At 31.2% G+C, this 18,678-nt stretch overlaps 1 protein-coding gene across 1 annotated transcript; it reads right to left on the bottom strand.

Moving 5' to 3' along the window:
• Positions 1–3,931: 3,931 nt before the first annotated feature.
• TRIADDRAFT_60504 (uncharacterized protein) lies at positions 3,932–12,500 on the bottom strand (the record flags this gene model as incomplete). The annotated part of the gene is made up of 31 exons (XM_002116471.1): positions 3,932–4,253; positions 4,375–4,495; positions 4,597–4,635; positions 4,748–4,826; positions 4,954–5,037; positions 5,137–5,211; positions 5,328–5,369; positions 5,495–5,561; positions 5,647–5,726; positions 5,889–5,957; positions 6,059–6,271; positions 6,367–6,468; positions 6,736–6,879; positions 7,019–7,285; positions 7,387–7,435; positions 7,532–7,629; positions 7,854–7,910; positions 8,142–8,229; positions 8,336–8,460; positions 8,615–8,726; positions 8,842–8,951; positions 9,057–9,143; positions 9,285–9,392; positions 9,531–9,618; positions 9,692–9,794; positions 10,108–10,296; positions 10,380–10,418; positions 10,550–10,577; positions 10,835–10,999; positions 11,601–11,699; positions 12,456–12,500. The coding sequence occupies 31 exons, from the start codon at positions 12,498–12,500 to the stop codon at positions 3,932–3,934; spliced, it is 3,294 nt and encodes a 1,097-aa protein (XP_002116507.1).
• Between the last annotated feature and the right edge of the window lie 6,178 nt (positions 12,501–18,678).

Here is an 18,678-nt window from a genome sequence, read left to right as displayed (position 1 = left end):
ATCTCCTATTTCGTCTCTATTCGCGTTCACATTCAATTCCATCAAAAGCGATAATCATAATGTCATACTATTTTAACTTTATGGCTATTCGTATTTATTTACCAGCTGTCTTCGAGTATGAGTCGAGGCCAACGCCGTTCGGTACATGATGAATTTGGTAGTGGAAACGTTGATTATTCTTCACCTATCACTCGAGGCAAAAGACCAAGAAGAGTAAACCTTAATACTGGCTGATTATAATTATTAGAAAGCTAAGATTGCAAAGCATCTACAGGGTTGACCTCATCAATAACAAGTTAATTATGCCACCGATGTGCTGTAACACCCACGTCGCCATGGTGGCAACTCGGATTAGCATTAAAATAGCTTTATTATTGAATTAGTAATCGACTTGATCTTAAACAGTGTTGAAATTTACTATTGGATGACCACGAAAATAGCTGATTATAGGTGCTATATAAGATAAGCAAAAGAGATGAAATGATAAATAATAGCATTTGGCGAAAAGCTTTGTCGAGGTTACATACCGCTCCTTCATCACTAACAGGGCGTTATTGCTAATTTTAGATGATAGAATTACCCCCAACATGTTTATAAAATAACAGTATAGATAGAAATAATTACGATTTAATTTCCATTATGATGCAAGCATAAAAGAATAAATTAAAATTCAATTCAGAATTTATAGTCATGTGTATTAATGATCGCAAGGTTGCAAATGAAATCCTTAAGTTATCCGCCTATACGACTAAAATAAAGCCTTCTTGATTCATAAGGTACACTAAAAACAGCTAATCACCGAAATTTTGTATCTCTCTATATAAATTTATCGCCATATCTAAACGAAAGTACTAATAATGACTATAACAGCTAAATAAGACACGTTAATGCTGTACCGTAAGATTGCAATTTCGGCCGCGATGTGTGTTAGTTTACATGGAATAAAGTATGTTAGTGGGCTGTGGCTGATGACGAAACGGTGAAGTAAGGTATTCGCTCCTTTACGAAGTACTAGAGCTGAGACTGATAGCTTATAGACTGTGTCCAATTAGTTAGTGTGGTTATTACAATACCGTTATAGAATTTAAGTCGATCTAAGACCGTAAAATTGTTAATCTACGAATCTAACGTAGTAGTATTGAGGCTATTAAACGATGTCACAAATGGAATTTATGAATGTAATCCTAAAGTTACAGTCCTATTTACAGGTATGAAATTTCTCTCCTCGTTCCACTTGATGAAATAAAAACGACCACTTAACGAAATTTTATATACTGACACTACTGTACGTATGTACATATATATATCAATAAAAACGACCAGTTAACGAAATTTTGTATATACTGTACGCGTATATATCAATTCATCATCGTATTTAACGAATAGTATTATTAAGAGTTACAACGACTACATAGGATATACGATTGTTGTCAATCAAAACGCTAACTTTGTGTAGTGTTTAAAAGTGATTCTTTCACTCTAACTCTAGTTCATCATTGAACGAATAACTAAAAGCATTTACATCTTTTACTTTCATTACTGCAGCCGGCCAACAAAAAGGAACTGGTCAATGCTATCGCCTACCGTAATCCATACCTAAAGAAAGATCTGCTTCCTATAAGGATTTAAAAGGGTGGATATCTATATAACGATCAAACTAAGATGAATTTTTAATTAAAAATTTTACTTGCTATTACTCATAGACCTGTTAATATGAAGAAATCTATAAATTTGATCCTATCAGTATTTCTATACAAATAACTAGAGCCTCTATATAGCTTTTAAACGCAGCACCAGCAGTTTCCATGATTGAATTGATAGACTGAAAGCACTACATTAAAAGCTATTTATCGAATTACTCCCAAGGCTATCTAACCTGCTTTATTAACTGTATAATTATAAATTCATCTTATGAACATTTAATTGCATATTGTTTGATATTGTATAAAAAAAATAATAAATATTAAGCATGTTGCAAAGATTGGTCAATAATAATGCGGAAAATTACATAATATTATTTACATAGGTTGTCCCGTATACGGATAATATAATTACCGCCCTTTTAGTTTCTAAATACTTTTTTAAATACTTTTCTTGATAGAGTTGATAGATTGAAAGAGATCAACTAGAAATTCTTTTACTCCGCTTATTTGATCATGGCAATATCTAGCTATGTAGAAGTTATAGATACTGTCGCTTAGTAACGATTGGAATTCGGTAGCCCTAAAGATCCCTTTAATAGAGCAGATGCAATTCAAATCAGATGATTACCTCATAATGCAAAAATAGGCAAAGGCAATCTAATTCAACTTTAAATTCAATATTCGTATAGGAATATTAGAACTATGGCTGTGCTTCTGATAGTCTACTATATATTTATGCCATTATCTAGGCATAAACTTCGATTTTAGTCGTTTAGAATTTTGACAACAAATTGGTGCTTTCTAGCCAGTTTTTCTAGTCTTGTAAAAAAATGACTACTAGTTGTAATAGAAATACCAGCCAGCAAATATTATATTAGATACCTTGATTTAGTCAAACGTAGTACCTTAATTATTAGTATTTTGTATACTTTAAATTAATTGTTTATTCATCTAATCAATTTCCATCCAATCGTTTAATAAAGTGAATTTCTTTTAAAGAAATTCAAGATTAGTTATTCGCTCATTGTTCATTTGGAGGTTACTACTACCTCAGTCAGACATAAATGTTCTAAGATTGCACGAAATTATCCTACTCGAGCTAATTTTGTAAATTTTAGCAAGCAATAACAAAATCTACTAATATCTGGCAAACTAGCTAACGGAGAAGATAAAATATTCAGAGTGCAGTATCCGAGTTGATAACCAATACTTGCTTTTCATGTAGATAGTCATACAATAAGCGAAGACTGATTTTCAATGATCATGTGCGGCAGAGAATCTTCAAATTATCCATGAGGCTTCTTTAAAGTCAATATAGACTAGAAAATCTAAGGAGTTCATCGAATTAGCTGTGTATATCGAGTGTAACACATGTACCATGTATTCGTAACAGTAGATTAATTTATATAGTTTATTTTATCTAGTATAATTTACGCTACATCATTGTTTAAAGCATGAGGTTGAATTTTTTAGTCAGCAATTTATTTTGTAGCTAAAAGCATAGCTATTTTCAATCACGATATTCACGAATTATACAAGCTAGAAGCGCTAATACCCAGAAATACAAGATTTCTTCAATAGCTATAAAATTCTCTAGGCTCATACACACTAACTTCTGTAACTTTTATTAATGGAATTGGGAAAAGCAATGGTCTAAATAGTCATATCATGTAGTAGTACTGAAAGATAATAGTACGTTAGCTAACTGGCAATCTAATAGCTTGCAGCACATATAGAGAACTACTACGATTACTTAGAAGTCAGCTAATATGTTACTATCGTGAGCAACTAAAATACTTCCCACATTTCCTAATAAGTAACAGTAAATACACATTATCAGGTAGCAGTTATACTATGATGTATTTACTTGAATCTCAAATAAATCGTGAGTATTACCTTCTACATTTCTATTTTACGCGGAATTTAATCATATCGGATAAAAGACAATCACGACCGACTTATTCATGTCAATATTTAACAGCTCTATGAATTACCACAAATTGTCCAGTTAAGCCTGTCAAAACATTATAAAATAATAGCTCTCCTGAAAGTAATTTAACTTCAAAAATGGTTGCTTATATGCCATCTTGAACAGATACTATTGTAAAACAGTGTTATAGCAAATCCTCTAATTATGTACCACAAGACAGAACACAAATAAATCAATAATATATAATTATAATAACAATATACGAACATGAATGCACAGTTGCACACATTACCATGGATGAATCTTGACTACACTATTAGATTAATCTGTGCGAATAAATCGATAAATACCAATAAATTTAAGACAGAGAATCTTGAGCGGCTTCATACATGCTTATGCGTTTCTTAACAAAAGTCATCGCTTCTTTGTCACAAGATGTACGGCTATTTAAGATTGCAAATATTTCGCCAGAAGTATCAGGGTGAGTTAAATTTACTTCAATTTCTGGTAAATCAGCACCCATGCCAGGTACATTTTCATCCCAGCTTAGACCTGGTACATTATTGAGAGATACAGCGCATTCACCTGCGTAATCGTTCTTTCTTAATATATTATAATCCATGACTGTAAATAAAACCACAGCTCCATTTGTTGATGAACAAAGTTTATCGCTAATATTGCTGTGGTTTAAAAATATAGGGATGGCTAGTTAGTACCTTCCTTCTAAACTGAGTATAATATGATAAAGCCATGCTATGATCTAACTTTTCGTCAATTTGTTAAATAAATAAAAATACTAACAAGGTAAAAGTTTCTCCAAAATAAGGATCCAACGTTTTCTTAACAATTTTAGTAGATTTCTCAGCGCATTTAAAGATATGGCTTGGACATAATTCAACGGTAACGTACGGATCAGCTTTTCCTAGCAATCGTAAACGTAAAAATTGAAAGATAGTCAATATTGATGAACTTTCGGTAGAAGCACTTACGTTACATATTTATTTTGGAATTGATTCTACTTACCATTGGAGTCTAAAACTGGCAAATTTTTGGCATTTATTACTATAGTGCAAAAAAATACTTTGGTTAAAAAATTACGTTCAGTAACGTAAATACGTATGCAGTAGAACTTATTTCCTACGCTTCTGAAGTTTCTATGTTTTAAGAGACTAACCATTAACGAATAAACTCTGAGCAGTTGAAGAATAAAAAACTTTAAATGTCAGTGAGCCATAAAATTCTTTCTTCTTAGCCTTGAAAAATATCAATAGGGCCCCGTAAGGAAAATAACGCAAGGGTTTGTAGAAGAGTACCATATTTTATTGAAATAATTTTGGTTTCCAAAAATAGATACTATCACAACTATTAACGAGAACATACCTGATATTCTAATTTATCCTTAAAATATAGGCCAATTAATGTTCCAGTGTCTAATTTGGCTTTAGTTAAATAACTAACTGACATCTAAACGGTTAAAAAATGTGAGAATTTTACTAAAAGTACAGTCACATCGTTAGCTGTAGTCAAAGAAATGGTAGCATTTTATTCCGCACAGCAACTTACTGAATAAAAGCCATCATTTAAGATAACACTCATTTTCACACCGTTTCCATCAGCTACGAAGAATTCCAACAGAATCTAAAATGCAACGTAACAATGTTAAATCAAAAAATTAAAACCTGCTTGGCGATATTAAAAATTAAACAATATTACTAATATAAAAGTACTAGGATAATACGCTATTATTTGCTTACTTCCAAGCAGTCCCATAGTCTTTCGTAGTACTTGGCTGGTTTCTATCCGTATATTAGGGTAATTAATTAAGAAACACAATATCAAACCAATGCAATAGAAAGAATATTTGTGGGTACAAATTTATGGATTAAATTTATATCTATGCTAGAAGTTCTCTAAGTAATACCGTAGATTTAGCGCTGACTAAACTCCAAAAATTCTCCATGACAACATTTAATATCCTAACCACAATCCTAAATTCGATAAATCAGCAAAATGAGTAACAGATCGTTGAATAATTTCATTTACCGAGTTATACTACTAATATAGTATGCTTACTTGTCAAATACACCGCCAAATAAACATTCATTGAGTTTAATCAAATTATTATCCAGATACTGCAATAATGGATTAATTGCCTGCGGATAGAAAATTTACAAAATGTTGAAACCGAACAACAAATACTGATAAAGTAAGCTAGCAAGAAGTGTGTAGTTTTTATTGTTATTTAACTCTTTCTAAAAGTAAATTTCTAACTTTGCTATAATTATCGAAAGAGAAAGTTTACATTCAAAACTAACCTGGTAAATATCAACATTTTCAGGTACTTTGGAGAACTGTTGTATAAATTGATTGATGCCGACACCCATCTACATATCAAATATTGAGAATGTTACTGATTTAATAATTCCATATACTTACTAATAAGTCCGTATGATCCATGTATTAGCAATTCATCAGATCAGGTTACCTTTTTACAAATATTATTAATAAGAGATGACGTTTTAACGTTAAAGTTTTCATCGCCACTTTCGATGATCTTTAACAATTGAGCTCGACAGTTCTCTGCGTGGACGTTTCCATGATGCGATAATCCAGAAGTAACTTTCTCAAAATTTAATCGTTCAGGTAAAGATTCAAGAGTACGTCGTACATGATCAAGATTATTTAAAGTAACGCATAGCTAAAGGGATCAAGAAAAATTAAGAAAAAAGTTTAAGTTTACGAGTGTCTATAGCTCTTCGTAATTGAGTAATCTTATAAAATTGACATTCTAACCTGTTCAGTTATGTCAAACTGGCCTTCGTCATCATAGAAATGAACTCGTTCAAGTCGATCGTAAATAAGATCTACGTAGCATGTACCAGCAGTGCAAATATCCTGACAGTATTAAGAGCAAAAAATATCGTAATGTTAAACTGCTTAAGTTTGGAAATTCATTTTTGGAAATATAATAGCTCGTGCAATATTGCTAAATCTGCGTCTTCGATATCGATAACACCCACTTAATTTTCTTACTTATCTTTGCTACCAAGAAACTGATATAGATTACAAATATAGGACAGAAATTTGAGGCATTGATGCATATACTTCGATATCATGGCTTGTACGTATAACTACGGGCATTACTTGATATATTGGACTTACATCGACTAACTTAGCTAAGAGAGCAAAACCGTCATCGGCATCAGGCCAATCTAATTCCTTCCAGAAATCGCATGTTTGCTGAAAGCAGCAGCTTGCATCCACAGCAGATGTAGAATATTTGACATAAGAATCAATGACTTCAACCTATTTAAAGCATATGAACCATAGAAAATAAACTGTTTTTAAGGTTTAAGTTGAATAAAATAGATCAGCTATCATAGCTGCCTGTATAATTTGTCAAATAATAATTTCAACTATCACACATACATAATCTTTATGTTACCTCTTCAATTTCTACTGCCTTCTTAATTAGACTGACAGAATTTTCATGGGTCCAGTCAAACCACATTTTGACTAGTGGTGAAAACCACTTGTGTAGTGAATCTAAATTTAATCTTGCTGATTGATTTTCAGGCTCTAATTGCATTCGATATTTCGTTAGCTCTTTCAGCGTGAAATAAACTTGAAAGGTTAATTTATCTACTTTCTCAGAGCATTCTAGGGATGAATCATTGAACGCTTCCATTATTTTCTTCATATCGCGCGCAACCTGCATCCAGTTAATAAATCCATATCAAAAATATACTTAAAATTGTAAATATTTTTAAAAAATGAGGATTAGCCGAAATTTTATAAATTAGTTTTTCTTACCAAATGGTCAATTGTAAAGAATACAGTTGTAAAATAATCTTCGCCAATTCTACAGCATAATTTTATACATTAAAAATCAAATCGTGATTGTTAAATCTTATCAATTATAATGTTAATCTCTAATCTAATGGATAGGATGCCGTACCTAGTAAATAAGTTATTATAATAGTTTCTTGCAGCATGCAAATCTGTAAAGATCTTTTCAGCAAGTTCATTAAAAGTCTGTAATTCCGATTTTATGGACTGTACGAAAGAAAAAGGACAAATTACTCTATTATAGACGTTATTGAAATAAAGAATGAAATTCGTAACGATGTTATTTCGTTTTGGTGAAATTTTATAGCTAGTAAGTATTGAGATTATTTCCTATATGACGGCTGGTCATGAATATAGTCAATCCTTGTATGAGATATCGATCAAATAGACAAATTCAATCTAAGCTATACTAGCTAAAATGAGTATATCACCTCTGTTTTTGGCGTTAGTAAACTGCATTGATTCGCGTACCATTTTTCTGTGGCTTTCTAAATGATTTAGTACACAAGTAATAGTTATATATTTAAAGCAAATAACAAAGCTTATAGTAAAATGGAATTGGAATAACACAATTTGAGCTTTTAAATAAAATATTATTCTAATATTAGTTGCCACAGCTTTAAACGATTAAACGATACCATGAGGTGTCATAAAGAAAAACTAACTATTACTTACTAATCGCTGGTATAATCTATTCTGTGGTATTGATTAAGGCATACCTTAAAAGCCGTTTGTATATCTTGCAGTAGTGTTTTGTTTTGGTGTTTCTTCTGAAATTCTGGTATACTATAGATTAATTCTAGACATCTATTGATTCGCAATAAAATAAAAATTGAATTGATTTTGGCCGAATGTAAATGAAATAAGCATAAGATAATAGTAAAAAACAGAATATTTGATGATTTTCACTTACGTTAATAAATCGTTTAATCTTACGGCACTTTTCTCATCTTTATATGGAAATACACCTCTAACATAGTGAAACATGGTCATACAACGTTCGACAAATTCCTCCAGGCATGAAATAAAGTCCTCAACCTGAAAACGAATTGTATATCAAATAGTAGTTAAATCCTTTAGATAAAGGTTACAGAAATGTAAAGCTAATGCTTGCATCTGCATATATATCAAATATAAATATTATTCATTACTTCTCTCTATATATGAAAAGTTATTAAAATGATTAGCTTACTTCGTCTGGATATTGTTCTAAAGACTGGTTACAAATCTGTTTCAACTCATTCGCCAAGACTTTATAATCGATCTGCTTGTAATTATGGATTTTGCAAACGCAACTAATAGCACTAATTTGTTCAATTTAATGCCAAAAAATCAGTAAATCAATTAAAATGTATTTTGCATAGATTATTACTAATCCAAGATGATGAAGCTAATTAATTTTAAATGGTGTAAACTTACTACATTGATTGCTGGCAGATTGAAATATCGTAATGCATGGCAATTTGCGATAAAACACTCAATGCTTGCACAGATAGATCACAATCCCAAGATTTGTCTTTATTTTTGCTCTATTAAAAGAGAAATTAACGCATAAAAATATAAATTAATTAAAAATATTATAATAGATTGTAGGTGCATGAATGGTTATATGAACATATTATTATCTCACTTACGAAGAATAATTCAGCTTCGTATTCGGCAAATTTCTGATTAACCGCGGCATATAATTCTCTAGGATCATACAAGTGAAATCCGCTCCCCTAAAGTACAAATTATGACGGAATGACCATTATCAATTGTACAAATAATGTTGTCGAACTCATAACAGATGATCTAGGAAGAGCTTTGCTCAATAATGGCCACCCAATGACAGTGTATTGCTAATTAATTTATTTTATTACCTTAGCTGTGGAAAACTGAATTTTTAACTGGCACTGCCCTTGTACATTTGATCTGCTCGATCGAGCTTGTAGATCATACCAACCTTCTGTACCCATCGCTGAGATCTCCTGGAAAGTGAATATGTAGGTATGTTAGGCATTTCAAATACAAAATATAATGTTCATTTGGTGATATTTTACTCAGTGGCAACATCAATTGCTCGACCATCGCTGGACATTGCTATAAAGTAGAGCAAGAAAACGTACCGATAAAGGAATATCAATGCAGCCAAGGAAATCATCAACACTTTCATCACTTCCTGTAGTTGCCGATTGCAAGACTTGCTTAAAATATCTGTTGAAGTAATTATTTGATCTTTACAATTTCGATATACGTGTTTAATTTATTAGATCATGCTCTAATTTACCGGCTAATCCCAGTGACACCTTTGATTTTCATAACTTTGCTGGCGGCATCCAGCACTGTTACATCGTCGTCATGATCCCTGAAATGATCATACTTATTAATATCTCAAGATGTGGATATTATTTAGGCGTCAAGTAATTAAGAATATTACCACATATCAATATGGAGGATATCGTTTTGAACGTTTTCTATATCACTATTAGAAATAACATGCAAAATTCTAATCAGACAATCAATAGCAGATTAATATTACAACTTGATTTCAACCAAATTAGTGTCATTATATTGCTCAAGAAATACTTGTAAATGCAAATCGGAAAACGTACAATTGGAATGTTTCATTCCAAACGGGATTCAAAGTTTCATATTGGATGGATGTCATAACAATCTTTCCATCGTAAAGATCGGCCGCTTTACCTGTAGCTAATGAGCCACTACTACTAAAACTGTTAATGGAACTGCTACTGGAACTGCTACATCTTTTGGGTTTTTTCTCTTTCTTATTTTTTGTTCTTAGACTTCCACCTCTTTGCGCTGGGATATCTCTTCTAAAGTCAACGTCAGTATTTTTAACGATTCCAAGCATACAGAATGGATCGCTATAGCCTTGGAAGTAATTAGGATTTGCAAAATGTTAGATAAACATATTTTAATATACAGTAAAATACTGAAATAATCTATCTACTTACCATTGACATCTTTAGCTTCCAAGTCTCTAGCTTGTAAGACTATTGATTAAAGTAGACAACAGAGAATGTATTGAAGAACATTTTCAATTAATATTTGATCCTTTACCATTAACAAAACTAAAGAATGAGAAAGAATTTACTCGAATTAAGGATAATTAATGTAGCCTTACCTTCTACTTTAACCAAACGTTTAGGATGCTAGATAGGAAGAAAATTGAATGGGTTAGCGTAGTTACTTAGCTGAGTTAGTTTGAGTACCTATATTAAACTGCAACTATACACCTTAGATACAAGTTAAGATTTCATACTATCTATGATCCTAGTTGTCAGATCTTGTTTGTTAATTAATCAGTGTAGGATCAAAAGTAGTAAATTTTGATATCCAATCATGAAGTAATAACGGCTTTAAGATGATTATTTTTTTATCACTCATTGCAAATCAAACTACGACTTACTGGTCGTTCTTTAGCGGTTTGGAAAAGATCATTAAATTTGCCATTGTCAAAACCAAAGACTTCCTTGATATAATTTAATAAACCTTTTGTGGACTGGTTAAAGTCGTCAGTGCCAAATCGATGGATGATTATGTACATTACTTCACCACCACAAACACTTTTCCACTAATCCAGCAAGTATGTATAAAATTGATAAATACGTTAATTTATATTTGGCCTTATATAAAATGTGGTTTTAATGTTAGAAGGTTATATATGAGAAGAAAGAAGATGTATAGAGTATCAAATATAGGATGATTCTGTAATCCAATTTTTAAGAAAGATATTAACTCTTAAGAGATTTTTAACGTTCAGAGATGTTAATCTTTACTCTCGTGAATTCTCTAGTATTGGAAAATGCCATTGGCATGATAGAGATGTATTTTTGTCTACTAGCCGTAACGATCACTATGCTGATTAATAGTCGTTGTCTTAGATGGATTCATAGCCATTCCAGTCAAAATTCTAAGCTACAGTTTTCTATATTTGAATTCATATTTGAAAAAATTTTCTGGTTTTAAACGTGAATATATAGATCATTTTATGTCAACTTCATAGCAATGACAGTCCTATTAATTGTGGTAGAGAAAATCTGCTACGATAACCATCTACGATAGCAGGCAATATTGTTTCACTGTCATTTATGGCCTATGGCATCGTCTAAGTAGTTGGCTAAAATTAAATAAGTACCAATTAAGTCCATTGCTTGTCTACTCTCTTTACTTACCTTCTCTTGATCTGATTTTTCCAACTTAAATTGAGGTTGAGCTTTTTTGATATTAGCTGGTAGCTTTAACTGTTGTTGATTCAGCAAGTGATCATCGACCTGTTTAGAAAATAAAATGAAATAGTTAATTCATGTTTAAGAGCGTAGGACAGAAGAGTTTTTATAACGAGTGTTGTTACTTTCCCCGCGTATTATGTGCAAAACAAGAAGATTTCTCGTATGATGTTTTAGTTACATGGGTAACGTTCTTGATTTTATTCTATGTCGAGTCATATAGATTGATCTATCGAAAGTAATCCAAGGGTAGGCTGGACAACAAAAATGATGTAGAAAGTGTAATTCTGTTAGAGACGTAATATCCTACCCACTAAGCCACTCTACTCCGTTCTTTATTTTAGGGCGAAACAGTAAGAAATCCTTACACTAGTTTAGATATGGAATGTCAGGTAAATTAGTCTAACTGATGTGCTCTATCGAGCAGTTTGAAGGCATACTTGAAGATCTATTTCAGACTTGATAGATATATTGCATCTATGACTAGAGCTTTACGCAGTCTAATATCCTTTTTTCACGAATGTAAACTCATCTTGACTACATTGCCGCATGTATTTTAAGATCACTTCATCCTCCACTCTCCCAAGCTACAGGAAATCAAACCTACTCCCCATCCAGGGAGTTGCCCGAAATGTCAATGTCTACGTAAAGGCTTCAATATTCTATTGCCCTTCTAATTATTTTGATTTATTAGCCAATTCATTACATCATGATATAGCATTGAAAGGGCATGATAGAAGGGATAATTAACATTTTAGCAATTCTTTGTTTTCACTACACGCCTTAACGTTAGCATTTTACCATAGATTTTCTAACGCGCGAATTAACCAATTCTTTTTTAGGCATAGCGACCGATGAAAAGAATTTCCACAATTAGCGATCACGGCGGATATTCAAAGTGATAATGAATAAACTACACCAACAAAACCAAGAGTAGGATCTGCTTCTAGAACGAATTTAAAATTCAATTTGGATTACGATTGGAACTGATGACTACGGGAACTATGCGTCTCTGATGACCGTCTACACAATCTCCATCAACAAATTTTCGATAGTACTTCTATTCTAAATAAGGACTTTTACTCGTTGTCGAGAAAACAAATAATGCTCCTGTCATGGCCAGAAGGGGCAATATGATATTATTGCGTTGATAGCTAGCACAGAATACTGGCCATACCTAACAGCTACAGCAAAACTTTGGATAATACTATTTATCCTATTGCCTTTATCTCATTATGTTGCAGTCAATCAGAATCTGAGAAAATATTTAAACTGCACCGCCAGCTTATCATGTCACGAAAATACTCCATTGAACAATAATAGGGAAAGAAAGAACGCAGCATTGTGGGCATTCATTATTGCGATATTATTTCTTGCGAAATGGCTCAATGATGTTGTTTAATACTTTCCAATAAAAGCTTGTTATTTTAGCGTAAAACAAGAGTGAGAGAAGGTCCACAATTGCCCCCAGTAGGTAACTGGGAGAGCTTTAGCCATGATTACAAGGTATCGTTTAAAGTAGAATGGTTGACAAATAGACTTACTGTAGAAAGGATAAACACTAAAAACATTTGAGAATGGAAGGACTGAAAGCGATTTAGAATGAATAACACTACAAACATGTTTGAGAATGGAAGAACTTTGTAATTGGTTTATGCCTTTGTGCGCGTATATACGATAGAGTCTAAACTACTTTTGCTACGATAAAGATATACGTTTAAGGCTAAATGCAGAAAAAGCTATTCAAAAATTTAAAATTACTCTGCGCAGTTGTCCTGGAGTTCTGTCTGTAGCAGTATTGAAATGTGAAGGATAATTTAATAACCAGTCTTGCTTAAAATCTAGTCATGGAAATATCGGTTAAAAATTGAAGAATTGCCAAATCACGAAGTATATGAATATTCAATTTATCCCGTACGAATATTTTATTACGCAGAGTTGCATTTTATACGTCAGGTAATACTTTCATAACTACAGCAATAGCTTGATCTTATTACGTTTTACTAATGTTCTTCTCCAATATCCTTGTTATGTACAAAAGCATTGCCTTCATTTTTACTTTTTGATATTACTTGATATTGGCTTTACTGGTCGAAAGTGTTTAAAATAGTCTTTGCCTTGCACTAACAATACAAGTATATTGGATACTTGGATGTGAATTGTGAAAGTTTGCAAAGGCCAAGAGGATATTTTTTCTTTCCAGCTCAATTGACAGCTGTAGGATTATACTAAGATGGTTTTTCGAATTTTCTCCCATGTTGATTCAGTTCGAAAGTCAAGATGTACGCAGCCACAAAAACTAAAAGGTTTTTTCAGTCTTTTCTGGGTCTACTAGCATCTTTATACTACTTGTATATAAGAATATTTACCATTACTCTTTGCGTTTGTACTTTTATGATCGATGAATATCTGTATTATTTCCATCTAAAGTAAATTTTTGACTTTTATATTGAAACTACAGTATTTTTAATTCGTTAAGACCGACGATTGGTAGAATCTTTAGAAGTCATTACTGTCCCTCCCTTTCTCTATCTTCGTCGCACATTATTCACTCTCTACTAACAAGACGAAAAGTTAGAGATCTTTCTGATGATAATCTGGCACTAAAACCAACACATTTTTCAAACCATTCCCAACAATAATCTCAAATTTTGCTGTTTACACCTCTTATGATGAAGTACTTATTAGGATAGTAAATTCTCGTAACTACATTGAGCCATCTATACCAGCGCCAGCTGCGTAGAGTCATTAATTAAAAGTTTACTGCAGATTTAACGTCCGTATCCAATCAGAAATGACAGTAAAGGATTTTAGAAACTTAGATACTCAAAATTCCGCTCGTAAGTAATAAAGAGTAGATTAAATGTATAGCTACTTTTAAAGTTTATATTAGAAAATATCTCGAGAAATATCGACTCAACTTTTACTTCGTTTGGTGCAAGGAAGCAACAGGACATAGTCGAAGAGAAGTGCTGCAGGATTGTTATACTATACGATTCAGTTATTAATTAATAAAGACTCTAGCTAAAACTGGCACGAGAAGAAAATACATTGATAGCAAATAAAAATAAAGTAAAAGTATTTGCTGTCATCCGTACAAAGATGTTGCTGTGCTATTTTAAAGAAATCATTAATGCATTCCTAAATTTATTATACTTGTAAATTGTTTGCAGTACAGCAAATTTTGAAAAATTTTATCGAAATAAAGTAGTTCATTTCTATGCCTCCTTACTCTCCTAATATTGTCTTTTCAATTAGAATCAGAGAATGTAAGCTTCAAGAAAATAAAATGAACAGTTAGGAACCTACTACTTTACCTTTTTTAGCAATTTCTTAACTTGATTTCGAACATTAGCCGGAATAGCAGCATATTTTTCAATAAATTTACTATCTACTTCTTGCGCTCTAGAAATAAATTCAAGTAGATATGAAGAAGAAAATGGTTACTTTTGCTAATTCAATGCTGACCATATAATTTTAGAACATAGTCTGTAAAGTGATTGCATGTAAAATTTGAAAACCTATTGATAAAATACTGAATCATACTTGCAATCTTATTCAGCTAGAATAATGACTAAATAAAGCATGAAAATCGACAAAAAATCTTATAATGCTCTTCTATTTCTTATATTGGCTCAATAGAACTTCTTCGTAGCACTTTTATGGTTAATAACTTCTCATCATTATTGAAGTGATTAGGAGTAAACTCTGTAAAATAATGTACACTTGTAACAGTACTAAAGATTGCAACAAGCATATCGAAAATGAACCAGCCAATATTATCACAACTTTAAACGATATAAATCACGGAAGAAAATAAATATTTCATTTACTTTAGACAAGCAAGTATTTTCATGTACGTGATCACTGAAAGCTTTAATGTGTATCACATACTAAAGATAGAATTATTTTAGTAAGTAAATTGAAAGAACTAATTGAGTATAAATTAGAGTTAGTAAATAACGGAGAGAAAAAAATCCTTTAAAATTACTCGAAACAAATAATTTTTTTACTAGTCGGTCGAAAATCATCAATTTTCTATATATGCCAAAAACATATTAAAAACGACGATATCGTGAAATAATGAACGAAGTTTACCATAGATTATAAAATAGCAAATGCTTACTAGAGGAAATAGTTAAGATTGAAAATGCTAAAAATCAACATTTGTAAGATATAAATTTCAAATGATGCTTATGTCAAGAGTGGAACATCTCCGTATTCCGGTAGACAAGTATAACAGCAAGCTTAATATTGAAGCGTAGTTACTCTTTCGTTAAATGTTGTTATCATATACTATTCTATTCGATGAGTCAATGCTATCCATTACGAACTACCCTCCGATTTTATTCTTCTGGATCTGTTATAGAATGAGTAATTATTACTGTAATATTTCAAATCAAGCTAGCATGGTAGGTTAGCAGTTAAAATAAAAGCAATGGTTATCAAATTGTTAAGTTTTAGATGCAACCAACTTTTTCATCATACTGGACCTGCCCATGGTCATCATGTCTGTCGATATTTTCAAATCTTTCCGTCAATAAAATGGATAAAGTTCATATAAATTTACAACACAGCGTATTGGTATTTAGCAATATCGAATCTACTTTTAGGAAAGTAGCTGGTCTACTGGATTAATAATAGTACTCATTCGTCTACAACACATGAATTCATGACCATTTGATTATTCTAACTTCGTCGATATAGCTGTTATTGAGAATTAAGTATTAATAAATCGAATTTTATCTATAATACTCGAACTGACATATCGAGGAATTAATGGCTCGGGAAATAATAATAGAATGGCAGCTTCCTCAAAGAAAATAGTCTAAAAAATTTATTTATATCTGCATAACGCCGAATTACTGCTATAATCTTTGAGTACCTTAAATATCTTTCTATTTTAATTGTAGCAGTACCATTTAACAGACGCTGCATACATCAATAGTCATCCTCTAATTACATAAAAGATTTTGCTTTCGAAAGTATTTAATGGGTACTGCATTGTAAAGTTAATGATTTTTATTAGAATGATACTACTTAAATTAAAAAACACTGGATTTTTCACAATATTGTTTTCACTGAACGAAGTACAATCGAATGTCAAACCGCTTTTTATTAATTAGCATAACTAATAATCTGCTGTAGCATTTCTACAGAAGTAAACTTAAATCGAAAGTATCTGTCTAAGATATCAAGAAGGCAACAGTTTATACGTTCACGAAATTCTTCCTGAAATGATATACGTAGAGAATGCTTAACTTAACATAAGTAAAAGTATATATCAATTTAAATAATATAAAGTTGCAAATATTAAGCCCTATGATTGTTGAATTTCAACATGATTTGTGTAAATTAGCAAGCTAACTCATCATAAAGAAATTAATTATAAAATGTGTTATGATGAGAATAATTTTAAGACGCGTGGGATAAATAATTCTAATACTATAGTAATAACAGGTAAACTAAATTCCTAACCTGATCAACGGTTTAAAATTATAATAAAGAATTTTTTATTGTACTAATATCCTAAATAATTAGCTTTAATGTTAATTTTGAACAGTTAAAGTTTTTAATAACTTTTTAATCAAGGAATCATTTATGTGTTTCATTTAGATTGTAACAATTGCAGGATAGGGCTTTTATACTCGAAAACAAACTTATTGAATTAGGAATGATAACAGTAAGCGAAAATTACTCCCTAAAAAAAAGATAATAATATTTTTCCTTGTCTAATTCTATCCATCCCTTGACATAAAAAAATACAAGACGAATACCTAGTCTTTTCTTAGATGTGCTCAACTTTTCAAAAATAATATTCATCAACGTTCTTTGCATCATCAAGAAAGGATTACCCAAAATCTCTCTATTATACAGTGCATAAAAGTGTATCTTTATTATTTGAACTGTTTTTCACTACTAAAATGTGAAGAATAATCATTTCTACTTGTGTTGACAAGTTATCACTGAAAACTTGTGATTTAATAGAGATGACTTAACTTACAGTTAATCTTCTATCATATTGACATAGTTCCCTCAAATTATCAGTGTTGTCGCATTGAGAGTAAATATTTCTACAATTTTGGTGATTATTACTGCTAATATTATAGTAGAGATGACTTAGCTTAGAGTTAATCGATTATTATGGGCTACCATTAAAATCTAAATTTCCTTCAAAATATCTAATTTTATGCTACATTATATTAAGTTTTACCATTCTTTATGACCAAGTAAAGATGATTCATCTTTATTTATTATATCTAATATTATTCAAATTTCTCAATATCTAATTATTTGATAGAAAATTTCAACCAACGGTAGTAAATATAGCACCTCCGTCGCACACAATTGCCAACAACGACGAAAAAATATTGCCAATACAATTAATTTTAATGCATTAGCAACAAGATCTAGTTCGCAATAAAATTTCCTTTATCTATTCATTTCTTTGTATAGTGTGCATACGAAAATGCTTATCTTTCTATTTTCACAAATTCTATCCTCGGTTGGTAATATATAATTTAGCTTTTTATTTAATTAAATAATCCACTTAATGTCGTGTATAGGATTGATTTACCGGCTATCTATTGCAAGAATATGTATGTAATTACTGGAATATACTTAATACGGTATGGATTGTATCGTCTTGAAGTATTATTTCATTCCTTATTGAAATAATAACCTTAATAATGCAATTTGTTATTGTTAAGTAGAAATTATTCATCTATCGTTTTAAACCGCTATGTCGCTTTAAGGTCTTATCCAAAACTTGCCTATGCACTTACTACTAGATGCTATTTAACAATATTTGAAGAAATACTGTAAGGGCTTAGTTCAATCATCCTCACATTAGCTATAATACCATTACAATCAGTTTGTTATTGTAGGCTAAAATATTGTTATTCATACGAAAATATTATAAAGATTAATTGGTTTCTTATTTGTCTGATAGAAGTGAGGGCAGAATTAATTACAAGTGCATAGTATTAGATGAAGAAAATGATATTTTTATCATTTTCTTCAC

Source organism: Trichoplax adhaerens, genomic scaffold, assembly GCF_000150275.1.
Source record: "Trichoplax adhaerens TRIADscaffold_16 genomic scaffold, whole genome shotgun sequence".
NCBI classification, from domain to species: domain Eukaryota; kingdom Metazoa; phylum Placozoa; class Uniplacotomia; order Trichoplacea; family Trichoplacidae; genus Trichoplax; species Trichoplax adhaerens.
This window is presented reverse-complemented; position numbering and strand designations above follow the sequence as displayed.